The sequence below is a fragment of the Taeniopygia guttata genome, chromosome 3, assembly GCF_048771995.1.
Source record: "Taeniopygia guttata chromosome 3, bTaeGut7.mat, whole genome shotgun sequence".
In the NCBI taxonomy this organism is placed as follows: Eukaryota; Metazoa; Chordata; class Aves; order Passeriformes; family Estrildidae; genus Taeniopygia; species Taeniopygia guttata.
The window spans coordinates 90,218,450-90,231,774 of NC_133027.1; the positions used below are offsets into that span (position 1 = coordinate 90,218,450).

General features: G+C 46.1%; 1 protein-coding gene across 1 annotated transcript; it reads right to left on the reverse strand.

Moving 5' to 3' along the window:
- Positions 1–3,401: 3,401 nt before the first annotated feature.
- Positions 3,402–12,151, reverse strand: LRRN4 (leucine rich repeat neuronal 4). The gene is made up of 5 exons (XM_012572289.5): positions 11,949–12,151; positions 9,781–10,497; positions 8,422–8,626; positions 7,199–7,336; positions 3,402–6,116 (listed from the first exon to the last, which is right to left on the reverse strand). Exons 2-5 carry the CDS (start codon positions 10,457–10,459, stop codon positions 4,646–4,648), a joined length of 2,493 nt encoding a protein of 830 aa, XP_012427743.4. The 5' UTR covers positions 10,460–10,497; positions 11,949–12,151; the 3' UTR covers positions 3,402–4,645.
- Positions 12,152–13,325: the final 1,174 nt, after the last annotated feature.

Below are 13,325 nucleotides of genomic sequence, written 5' to 3' on the forward strand. Positions count from 1 at the left end.
AAGGCTGCTCACACAATCATTTCAGCAAGGGATCTAGGAAAAATGAGGACACATACTGTGGGAGTGTGTCAGGAAATGCATGCAGTGCTATTCAAGTATTACCTTATTATGTGTTCTTGTAGGTAATGTCACCCAGCACAGAAGGGTGAGGACTCTACAGCAGCCCAAAATACAGCCCTGTGGCTTGGGAGGGAAGAAAACCACTCTGTTGATAGTGATTTTGTTCTAAGACATCAGTGTAAACATTGCTGTTTATTTTTCCTCTAAGTGCAATGAATGCAACCTGATCTCTGCTTCTAAATCTATAATAGTTTAAAAAAAATGCACTTGTAGACTGATTTTCCAGTTTTTCCAGGCAGTAATTCCCTCCCTGCTCTTACAAAAAAAAAATACATTTTTCCTTATCAGTGGCAAGTTGGCAGAGAAGTTCCTGGTCATAGGGCTACAAAAGAAATTAGAGGCAGGGACACACAAGCAGCTGAATAAATCTGTGGGACTGGGACTGTTGCTGCTGTTAATTCTCAGCACTTCTTTCCCTTCACACAGGAGCACACGGGTAGTGTAAGACAGTGACCCTTGGTCTGCAGGGTACAGGCTGAAGCACTTAGGTGAAGGAATGAGTATTTCTTTGTGGGAATACCTGGGGAGATGATTCCCCCCTCTCCCTCTAGATGCCAGCAGAGCACTAGCCTTATTGTGAGGCGTTGCCTCCTGGATGTATTTCAGAACAGTGTTAGTATGTAATGCTGCTTGATTACTTTTTAGAGAGGTCGGGATTAACGGATTGTCCTGTTCAGGACAAGCTCTGCATCCTTTGGAGAGCTGATGAAAAGAAAAAGCACCGGAGTTTAAACATGTTCTTTTATGGATCTGTTTCCGCAAATATGAAACGTGTTCTCACCTGTGATATATCTTTGTATTTCACAGGTAAAGAACAAATCAGAGGCTTCTTGGCAAGCAACATCCTGAGCCCTCAGAGGCATCCTTGTTTGTAACTCCACACAAACGTGCTGTTCCAGAGATCCCTGGGGAGGAGTATGGCTGTTCAAGGGCAGTGCTTTCTGAGGGAGCATCGTGGTTGAACTTGTGCATCCTGCCAGGAAGAGGCTGATAGAGCCTGGGATGTGGTGTGACCTCCCAGCTGGCCCATTTAATGCCTGTCACTCCTCTGACCTGGGACAACTCTGAAAAGTGGGATTCCTTCTGGTGCTGAGATGGATCAGGCTGAAGCACCTTGTTGTGCTACTCGGGGCTTTCCCATGTGCCTGCTTACAGGGCTCTCAGGGAATGCTTCTCTGATGGCATTTCTTGCACCAAAAGCAAGGTGGGTGTCCCTCTCTGCTCCCGCATAGCCAGCAAGAGTTCTGACCCTTAAAGAGCCTTTGTTTTTCCTGTATGGAGGGCATCAGTTCCATTTCCCAGAGCATTTCTTCTGGGAGAGACTGTGAGACTCAGCGACTGATTTGCAAGTGCTGTTAGAGATGGAGCATTGTGCACTTCTGCCTTGACAACCAGGAGATGCACCCACAGGCACTGCTGGCTGTTGTGGACTCTGCTTGGACTTGGTTTTTGGGAAGAAGACAAACACAAGTGAGTGGAGAAGGGTCTTGATAAGACTTTTTTCTGAGAAAGAAAAAACACAGAAAAAGCTACACAAGCTGTTCAAAAACTGTATTTCAATGCTCTCTGCACTTCCTCCGAGCAATCTTCCTCCCAGAGAAACAGAACAAGTGGAACTGTGCAACAGTAAGTGAAGTTTTAGTAATATTTTTTTATATGCTGGCTTTTGATAGCTATTGAAAATTGTTTCAGAGATGTTTGGATAATCCAGACACACTGCCAAAGCTGGAGGTACAAACAAGATTTGCTGTTGGGTGCAATCAGGAAAAGGGGGAGGAAGAAGCAGGCAGAGCACAGCTGGGCAGCTCCCTAACATGGCTTTACCAGGAAAGTTTCTGTGCAGCCCATGGGTGGCTTTGCTCCACTCACTGCCTCATTTCCAAGCGAGCAGCTCTCTGAGAGCTCCCTCCACTGGAATAAGAGTTTAGTTGGTCATTACTAAAATGAATCCTGTGAAAACACAAAATGGGAGTAGAAAAAAAAACAAAACAAAAAACCAAAAAACAACAACAACAAAAAACCCAAAACAAAAAACAAAACAACCAACCAATGAAACAAACAAGCAAACAAACAAAACCCACCCCAAAAATCTGCATTTGAAGCACTGATACTTCTCACAGGTGGTGATAAATACAAATCCCATGTTTTTAACCCTGCTGCTACATCTCATGCATTCCATACATTCCGCTTGTGGAAGGATTGAGTGTTACTAGGCAAGAGAGAGGCACTGCCCCTGGCTGGGGCATCTGTACTTCAGGATGATTCATCAGCTCAGATGGAATTGGGCTGCTTAAGCTGGAACAAGTAGGGACTGTGGGAGCAGGACTTGTATATTTGTGTGGCTCCCAGAAACGGCACCTTAAAAGAATGGGAGGATCTAATGTGTTCCCTTGGCTGTGAAATTCAGGAGAGGCTGGAGTGAGAGCTGTTTGGAGAAATAAATTGTGATGAACGTCCTAGTTCAGTGATTATGAGCTGCAGTGTGGTAAAGGGTAGTGAGATATGTCCTCCCAATATCTCAGTTTAAATGGTGTCCCCTTGCTTTGGACTAGCTCGTATTTAAGTTGCAGCAATCTTTTTTTCCTACCCTTCTCTGGAGTTAATCTTCAAGACAATATAAATTGCTATTCACAGATCTTGTATTTTGCTTTGTTTCTGGTAAAACAAATCACCCCAGTCAAGGTCTCCTAGAACTATGCTGTACAAGCACAAGGGAATGTATGATCTCTGCCCCAGTTCAGGATAATGAGTCTTTGGCTCACTTGCTCACTTCAAATGACAATCATATGTACCCGTTCACTAAATCCTTGAGAAAATGCAGGAGAACCAGGCCAGAAATAAGTATAAAAACCTAGGTCCAAGCAGAGAAAATTTTGAACTACTAGAATGTGAAAATAAGAGATTTTCAAAGTGAAAGGTGACACCATCCTGCCTTCTTCATTTGCATTTCACTTCTATTATAAATTTGAGTCATGGGGCTCAGGTAAACTTGGGGCAGACATGGCAGATCTGCATCGGTCCAGTGATGGTGTCATTCCCGGTGCGGTGCTGGGGAGAGGACAAATTCCCAGGAAAGGACTGCAAGCCTATAATGGTGCCAAGAAGCAAGCCTCCTTCTGCCACATACAAAATGAAAGCTCTTGGGACATCAGAGTACACAAATCTACCAGCATAAAAACATTTCCTTACTACATGTTGAAAGTTAATTCTAAAATAACAAAAGGAGTTAATTTCTCAGGCTAAACACTGTAGATGGTAAAGACAACACCAAGATCCATGTCTTTAATAAAAAATCACAACATAGCTCTGTGGTTTTTATTTCAGTAATACTGAAAGCATTAAAAACCCAAAAAGAATGCAACACAGACTCTTTTACACACTTCAGCACCTTCCCCTCAGAGTTCAGGGGGTTTTATGCGTTGTGTCTGTACAGCAGGAACAGGCAGCTCCTGGAACTGAAGCCTATGGGGAAATATCAGACTGGGACACCTCTTTGGATTCCAATGGCAAGCTCAAAGTTGGGATTGTCAGCATTTCTTACTATTATTGTACAGAAATTGGCACCCAAGAGTTCATTTGAAAGGTATCTGCAGAACTGTCTGCAAGTGCAGGGGATTTGGGTTTTTCAAGCCTCAGCTGCACACACATTAAATTGCTTCATTACTTGGCTTTTTGCCTCTGTATGAGGTAAATCGTCAGCTGCTAAATCTGTAGATGGGATGGATGATTGGGATGGAACATCCTCTCTGCTTAAAATCCACTGGGAAGCAAATGCTAACATTTGGAAGGGATGCTCCCCTCCCCCGTTCTGTGGGTCACTACTGTACTGCAAACCTCCCACTGCCTGTGAGCTTGTTTTGGGGAAGCACTCAGGAGGCTCAGCTGTGGACAACCTCATAAAAAGTCATAACAAAACAATTACCCCTAACCTACAGATCCTGCACAATCAGTTCCTACAATTAAATTTCATGTTTCTTTTTCCCGAACTGAAGTTAGGTTGATCATCTGCATCCACTACATTTACTTAGACGAGTTAGATCTGCACAACATCTTGTCACTGAACCCACTCACTCTTTTCAGCTGTACTCTTTATGGATAATACCTTTAAAAAAACTGAACCCCCAGCTTTGCTCTGTGAATAAAAGCAGAGTACATCTTGCTAAGCCTAATGCACCTTGGATTACAGCTCTCATCTGACTGTGTTCATGAGAGATACTGGAGGCAGACAGCTGGCCAAGCAGCTTCTCACTGTGTGAAATTTATGCTACTCTATTTGTAGGTGATTACAAAAACAACTTTTCAGAGTTAGTGTCCAGGCTTGCTGCTGCTGAGCACAAGAACAGGAGTCCAAAGACTTTTTTCTGGTTGACTGCCTTCATTATTAGTTTTTCTTTTATTGGTGGTTTTCTCTCCCTTAGAAATGTCAGGGTTATGGTTTTGCTGAAGGACACTGTCAGAGTCTCACAAAAACACACCAAGGTGATGGAGATAGTGAATTTTGAATGTGTAGAACAATCACCCAGAGCTAATTAGAGGTTTGCAGTTTTAAGGGATAATCAAATGCTGGGTTCTTGTAGGAGACTAAGTGTGTGCCATAATGCTCACTCTGAGGCTTTTTACATGCCTTACACAGACATACAGACAAAATAATTGTGGTAATGAGAAAGAGTCCACTTGCTGCAGACAGACCAGCAAAAACATACTTGTAGCTGGGTTTTGTTTTAAAGCTGGTGCACGAATTACCTGGAATTTCCTGGTCTGTTGTCTGGCTTGACCCTGCTTTGTTGGAGGCTGTCACACAGATACGGTAAGTGGTGAATGGTAGCAGGTTGTACAGAGTGTACTGCCTGGCCGTGGGGTAGATGTTGTCCATGACAAACTTCCTGTCCTCGTTGTCTTGGTCATGAAGCATCAGCTCATAGCTGTGAACAACTGAATATGGGGCACACCAGCGTATCTGTGCAGAGCTGTCAGTGATTTCAATCACCTCTCTGAGTCTGGGTGGGTCTGGAATCTCATCTTCCCTCGATGTGCCAGGACATGAACACTGGGAGATGTTCTGGAGTTCCCTGCATGGCTTCTGCAGGTGCCTGCAAGGATTGTAGTCACAGGCGACCTGGGCTGTTTGCACCGGGGTTTCCTCCTTTGATTGTTCATCGTAGTCGTAGTCATCGGTATAATGTGGTGACGGCTCTGAGTGGGCATTGCTCTTTGTGGAGTTCAGCTGTGGGAGGCTTGTTTGGGGGGCACCTTCCCTGGCATAGGTGGTAAAGGAATGAGTGTGGTGGTTGGTGGTGTGGGGGACTCCTGTTCCTCCAGCGGAATAATCACTGGTGCTCTGGTTCAATGGCCCTTCCCGGGGGAATGTCATGTCGGTTGTTCTGAGCCCTCTCTGTAGCTGTTCTGTTCCACTTGTTCCAGTTGGACTTGTGGAGCTGTGGTCTGGGGACTGAGCAAAGAGGTCTGGGAAAAAAACTGGGAAGGAAGTTACAGATGCCAAGGAAGGGGTACTGCTTGTGGATTCCAAAACTGCCTCCACCTTGTGGGAGGAACTGTTGGCCTTTGTTAGGATGGGCTCTGTTGGATTGGATGCTGTCATGCTCACCACATCCCTCTGGATTAGGGAGCTGGTATAGGTGTCTTTGGTTAGCATTGGGTTGGATTCTGCAGTGCTCACCACATCCCTCTGGATTAGGGAGCTGGTATAGGTGTCTTTGGTTAGCATTGGGTTGGATTCTGCAGTGCTCACCACATCCCTCTGGAATAGGGAGCTGGTGTGAGTCAAATCTGTGGTCAATAGAGCTGAGTCTGTTGTTACTACAGCAGAGGCATCATCACTGGTGAAGTTGAAAGCATCACGATCAGGAAGGGCTGTGTTTGAATCGGACTGTGTAATATTGCTCTCTGACTGGCATTTTTTGTAGAGCTCCAGCAGTGAAAAGGATGTCGAAGGTCTGCCCAAATCTTCCTGGGATGTGCAAAAAGTCTCCCAAGCCCTGCAGAGGGAGACCAGAATAGTTAAGGTCCAGAAGAACATTACGGGTCTCTGTAGGCTGCTTGGATTGGAATTGGTGACCTGCTGTCAGAACCATCTTTATGTTAGTGAGAGTGTGAAACCTAGACCAAAGCTAGATTGTTTTAACAGTCCAGGCAGCTTCCCACAGCACTGACTGTGGAATTTAGCTAGAACTGGCTTTTTGGTTTCGTAAGGTGCAGGGATATCTTATGCCCGAGGGGAAATGTCCTTTGGTACAACAATGGCTGTGAACTTAAGCAAAGGGCCTCGGGATTCAACTTGTCTTAAAGGGTCAGACTTCAGTGCAGCAGTAACAAGGGAACACATGCAGAGAGCTGTAACAGGATTCCCAGAATTCTTAATCCATCTGGTTTAGGTAGCTGGAGGTGGGGCGGGACTTTTAAATGACTAACATCGAATTCTTTATTTACTCAGACACTGAAGTTTTGGTAAAGAATGCAATTGCTAAGCCCATCCCGACATAAAACTCTATTTTCAACAAGCTACTTCCCTGCTTTCTGAGAGATTTGATGACAAATCTTCTTGGTGGCCTTTGAAAAGGAAGAGAGACCATTTATATGCAAATATTTCTTTTAACTGCAGCTTACTGTAATTAGTCTGTAAAACTGTAGGGGAGCATGAAAACAATAGGTGAGAAATGGTGCTATTTGCAAGGGGTTTTGTTGACTGCTGGTGGTGATGTAAGCTTTGCAAGTAGCAGGGTGAGGAGAAAATTTGTTAAAGATCATTCAAAGTTTTCCAGTTTCTGCTGGCACATCTAGACAGCTCATTTTCTATCTTCAGGTAATATGGAAAAATGTGAAATATGGTCTAAAACAGAAAGAAAATATTCTCACCTTAAAGCAGAATCCACAGCTAATAACACTTTATGCTTTGTCCCTGAAAAGGACATTATTTTGCACTTCTACTTCTTGTGGAAGGGAAGAACACACAAGGAATTTGAATAACTTAGTGAATGGTGGTGAATGTTTGGTCCCCAAACAACCTGCACACTGAAGTTGTTTCTGAAGAGCATTACTTGATCTCCTTGAGCTCACTTACTTTTGCAGAACAACTTTCTTGGGCTTGGACAGCAGCCAGGAGAGCTGGCAGTTGCACAGCAAAGGATTCCCATACAAGTTGATTGTGATGCCATCCGATGAATTGGTGTTCCAAGGATTAAAGGAACTCAGGTTACAGCTACAAGAAGACAAATGCAATAATTAAAAAACGCTGAGCTACCTTCCAACTACTGGAGTGTGCATAGTATCCCTTACCCTTAGTGTTGTGTAAGGCACAAAGCAATATTCCCAGTCCCCTTGGCAGTAACCAGTTATTAAAATCACCACCCTGCATGCTCAGAAGATGCTCTCTTTTTTCTAGGACTTTAATTCCTTTAAGTTTAGGCATGATTTTTAGCACTTTGAACTGGTATTCCTGCAAGTGTTGGAAAGTGCTGTGTAAATTCAGTAGGACAAACAAGCGGGGATGGAATCCATAGGATATTTGCTTTGTATGGGTTTATTTTCCTGAAACTGGTTTCTAGGCACAGCCAGTGCTCTAGTGCTTGTTTTCTGATATGATTATATCTGGGTCGCCATTATAAAAATGTTTCAAAGTGCTCTCCAGATTTTTTCCTTTATGCTGACTACTCTGTGTGCACTTCACACACTGTGTGCTCATATTTTGATAAATCACTTTCGGACTTTTGTCCCTCTTAGTATTTCAGGTATGTGATGTACCAAGAGGTGCTACCCTTAGAATGAGGACTAAAACATTGCTTTTACTAATGATGAACAAGGAGCTATATTAAACTCTCACACCAAAAGTGGGAGGGACAGGATTTTTGTCTGCTTCTGAGATGCAGGTTTTGGAGACCTGTCAGCACTCATCCTTGCAGAGCAGGGAACCCTCAGTTACCTGCTTCTCCTCTGATGGGATATTGCCCTTGGAAGCCTGGTCTTTATCACAAGCAGGGTTCAGTGGATCTGTGCTGATCTAAACAGGCTGGGTGAATTAATCCATTGGACAGGGAGATAAGGCAGAGGAGTGGGAACACAATGGATACAACCTCAAGCAACAATTAATTGTGCTATGAGTCCCATGCTGCCTCTTTGAGCAGTATCAGCTTTATCAGGCCAGATCACAGATTTTACATGGCAAAGACAGCAAGTCCACACCTCCTTCCTAAATCTGATAAAACTATTCAAGTCAGCTCCCAGGCACCACAGCGCTGTGAGGCAAAGGCAGTATTATGAAAGGAAGGACAAAAAACCCCAACTCACTTCTCAAATGAGAGATGGCTCAGATGAGGAGCGCTGTCAAACATCTCTGTCTGCACGGAACCCAGAGAACGGGAGTCCTGACAGTGCAGCTCTTGGAGACCAGGCAGAGACTTGAAGATGTCGCTGCCGAGGCTTCTTAACCGTGGCATGTTTGTCAGGTGAAGTGATCTGAGGCTGGTCAAATCTCTGGCCCACTCTGGTTGAACTGAAACAGAAAAATATTTACACCTATTGCCTGAACAGAGCATTCCTGTGGATTTCTGCCTAGAAAAAGGGTTTGAATTCATAGATATAAAGTATCTGTCACCTTATGCAGCTATTCTCTTTGGGAGAGGAATAGAAAAGGTCAGTACACCAGTGTGTAAACACCCATGCAGCTGCATTTTTGTTATAGTCCCTGCAGGTCAGACTGTCATAAGGCAGAGGAAAAGAGGGGAAAATAAGACAACAAAGCTAATAAGAGATATGGAATAGATTTCTTATTGGGTGAAATTAAAGAACAAGGATTTCTCTGTTTGGGAAAGTGGTCTACAAGGTCCTGACTGGTGCAAGAAAGGCAAATCACTTATTTCTCCTAGCACAGGAAAAAGAGCCGAGAGGCATGAAACTGAAAGAATAGGTCTTGTACGAAAGGGCCTTTCTATCCCATGACTCAATAGGGTAACTCACTACCACAAGAGGGATTAGGCAAATTCATGGAGGAAATTTGGTGGTGCAGCTGTTTAATGTGAGTTGAAGTGAAGCCTCTAGCTTGAGGAGGCCCTGGCCCTGCCCCAGGCTGAGAGCAGCTGGGCAAGGCATCTCACATCTGTGTGTCTCAGCACCTCAGGTATAAACTGAGGCTGGCAGGGCAAAAGGGAAAAAACCTCCTGTGGATTGCTTGGGGCAGGGATTCTCTCCCCCCTCAGCGGATGTATTCAGCCGGCTGTGGAAGGCATAAAAAGTCTCTCTCTGTGCTACTTCAAAGCAGCTCTAAAAGCTGACTGTAGCTGTGGGGACAAAGAAAGATTTCAACAGCCTGTCTGGAAAGAGAAACTAACTTCCTTCTGTGCTTCCCAAAACTAATCCCAGGGCTGACAAGATGACTGTCAGTAGCAGACAGTGGGATTAGGATGGAGGTGGCTGACTACACTGGGACAAATTGTCCTGTCTCATGGTGTTTGGTCTCTGCCCTTCCTCTGGGAGGCTGCTTTGTGTGAGAGTGCCTTGCATGCCTGGACCAGCTGTTTGTAGCTTTCAGTGTGGGGTGTTCCCCCTGCACTCCAGGCTCAGCCAGGATGGGAGCCATCGTCCCAGCAAGGCTTCTGCTCCCCAGCCTGACCAAGCCCTGTGTTTATAGCAGGAAACCCAGACACTTACATTTCTCAAAAAAAGTCCCACTCAGATCAAGCACATTAATGGAGTTTCGAGAACTGTTCATGGCCTCGTTGAGATCTGTGCTGATAGTAAAAGCAGAGTCCCTAATTCCTCTGCTGTCATCCTGCCCGAGCAGCGTGGCAGAGAGGTTCAAGACCTGCAGCTGAGGGTAGCAGGAAAAAGCCAGTGGCTGGATTTCAATCAGGGGATTTCCAGCCAAGGACAACCACCTCAGGTTAGGCAGGGCAGAACCGTGGCAGGATGGCACAGATGACAGCTTATTAAAGCTCAAGTCCAGCTTGCGGAGACTGCTGAGGGTTTCAGATCCCCACCTCACTGACCAGAGGTGGTTGTGCCTCAGTGAGAGGACACGCAGCTGTGGGAGGTTTGCTATCTCTGTGCCATTCATCTCTTCCAAGAGGTTATTGCTGAGATCCAAGGTCTCCAGGGTCTCTGGAAGGCAGATAGGGAATGCTGTCAGGCTGCTGTTGGTCAGCTGCAGGGTGATCCAGGTCCTGTTCTTCTGATCCTCACAAGACACGCTGGTGAGATTAACATTCTCCCAAGTGTCATCCTGAGCCAGCTGGAAAAAGGTGGTGACATCCCTGGATGCTGCTCTGCTCACCGGTCCATGTGCTGTGGTCCCCAGCAGCAGAGGGAGGATGAGCAAGGGTGACAACATCCTTCTCCCAGGTGCTTGCAGTTTGCAAGATCTGTTTCCTTTTTGTTTCAGGGAGAAAACAAAGCATCAACATTTAAATTAAAATCCCTCCAGTTATCTAAAAACTTTTTAAAAGATAAACATTTTATTAGCCCTTTTTTATTATATCCAGACAGTAATAAGTGATAATTAATAGCTCTTCTGTAATTAAGCCTAAGTAAACATGAATCCTTGGGGACAGAAGTATCATGCAGTCTTAGTCTAAGTGTGCCTACAATCATTCATGCAGGAAGCATGAACCAAGTTGTATCCCACACCAGGACCCTCATTGCCAGCAGGTTGTCCTGCTGTCCAGTTTGGCCAGCCCAGTGGGAAGAATTTCCAGTGGGGTGATACCCAAACAACCGGGTTCAATGTGCCTGTAGCAAGGGACTGTTTCCTGTGAGGTGGTGCAAAGCAAATGAATGATCCAGGGACAGAGAAGAGTTGCCAAACTTTAAAGCCCAGGACCCCAAACTGGGCTGAGTTGTGTTGGAGTGGGCAGGTAAAAGTGCCTTTCCTGTTTTAGGAAGGCCTTTCCTTTCCTTAGCAGAAGCTGGAATAGAAAAAGCAGGGACTTGTGTGTGCTCTACCAGGGTAGTTCTGCCCCATTCTGAGGACAGTCCTAGAGAAACCCCACAGTGGGCTTGGGGCTACTGAGCAGCTGGCAGTGCCCACAGCCTGTCTGCCAGGCAGCAGCAGGGCTGGGCCCTGCGGTAGATGAGAGCCACAGACAGGCTGCACAGCCCAGCTGCTGGGAAAGGATGCACTGAAAATGCAGCTCCTGAACCACATTTCAGTGGAAGTGGTCAGAAGCTGAGTACGCTCCTGGATCAGGGCCCCAGAGGCCTGAACGCCAAGAAACGTGGTATTTAGTGCTACAGCTCCCTCTGTGCTCCCTCCTCCCACCCCTGCTTTGGTCTTTGTAAAAAAAAAAAAAAAAGTCCTTAGTTACTTGTGCGAGGTCCCACAGGTAATGTGTGTCAGAGGAAGGAATTAACCCCAGTCCTAAACTCGTGCTTTTCTTGTTGAGCTGTCTTTTGCGCTTCCCGGCAACAAAATGATTCCTCGTCCAGAAATATATTACAGAGTAGGGTGGTAACCAAAGCCCCACGTATTATGAAATAGCTCAGACTTATTCCAAAGTTTAATTGCTCCATGTTGTTCCCTGAATGATGCCAGGTCTTGCCCAGACCGTTATCCTTTGCTGCCATCCCAGGTTTGAAGTAGGGACCAGCAAAATAGTATACACGGACCACCAAAACAATGCGTTGTGTTTGCCTGTGTCCTTTTCGTCAGACGGAACCATGCAAGCTCCAAGAAGCCTCAGGGCTTCCCGGTCACCGGAGCCGCTGGATCTCCTGCTTCGCAGCATATTGGCAGGGAGAGGATGGGAGGAATTGAGCTGCTGAATTTCAATCTTAGATTTAATCTTAATCCTTGCCCTCAAACCGCATCCGCTTGCACGTACCTGTCCAAAAGTCCGGGTGCCTCGTGCCTCCGCTCGGAGCGGCTCCGACTGCTCGGCCTTGCTTTTATACACTTGGGGTGACTCAGCCGGCAGCGTGAACTGCCTCTCTTCTGTTCCCGGCTTTCCCTGCTCCCAGCTCTGCCCACAAGCTCAGGCGAGGTTTGTTCCAGGCTCGCTCCTCCGCATCCAGCTTTGAGAGGGGGCGGCTCCGGGCAGCTTTCCCCGCTCCCTTGGCCCTAGCAGGAGGTGGGTGGAAGGGAGGGCTCTTATTTCCCAACACTCAGGCAGGGCTGCTCCTGTCTATCTTTGTCTAAGCAGAGGGGGGTAAAAGGAAAAGATCAGTGTCGATAGTCCAAACTCTCACGTCTTCTACCGACGGGGGGAGGGAGAGGAATTGTTGTGGTCCTTTGTTGGCAGGTCAGGATGATTTAAAGCTGAGGCTCTGCCTGCTGACATGAACTTTGGTCTCTCTTTAGGCGCCAATAAGGGGCTTCAAGTGTTTAAATTTCTACGGACTCTTGCTCTTGGGGAGTAAATCCTGCAAAAGTTCACGCATGACAAATTACTTTTCCAAGGAGGCCCTTAGGATATGTTAGAAGTGAAACTTTCACCTGTTTCTCCCGCAGAGAAGAAATTCTCTCTGCCGATGGAGAGGGCGTAAGGCATCTCACTCCCCGTGCGACGGCCTTTGGGAGGCCTCTCCTAGTCCCGCTGTGCGTGGGTTGTGTTCTCCGTTCTGCATCTGTGTACCACATGGTTTGGGAGAATTCTCTTCCTGCTGCTTCTCTCATCCTTTGCTGGATAAGTAAAACTGACAACATAAACCATCTCCCGCTGAGGGACCTGCCCCGAGTTGGGTTTTTCAGCATTCCCACAATTCAAACAATAATTAGATCGAGAGCAGGGAATAAAGTGAGGGAAATGATCCCAGAAAGGGATGAGTTGATGGAGATTGTTCCAAAGTAAAAGCAAAAGGGTGGTTGTTCCGTTGCTACTGTAGGACAACTAATTGTTAACATTTCCAAAGAGAAGAGTAGTCAGTGTTTTTCCTTTATCGGGGCAACAAAACAGATCCCTGACGTGAAGGCAGCACCGACCTGTACATTTCCCTGTACACTTCAGTGCTAAAGTGCAGATAAAGGTCTTGCTTGCCCAAAAACGTTGAGTCTGCAAGTACACATTAGGCAAACCTTATCTACTGACCATGTGGGTCATTATGTGCGTGGGGAGAGAGCCTTGAAAAACGCCAGAACATCCACAGAACAGAGATAGGGGCTTCCAGTAGGACTCTCTGGAGCCATTGCCGTTCCCTTGGAGGCTGGGCGAGGTGCACATGTTGTTCCCCTGCGGAACGGCTCTAGGGCAAGACAGATGGTT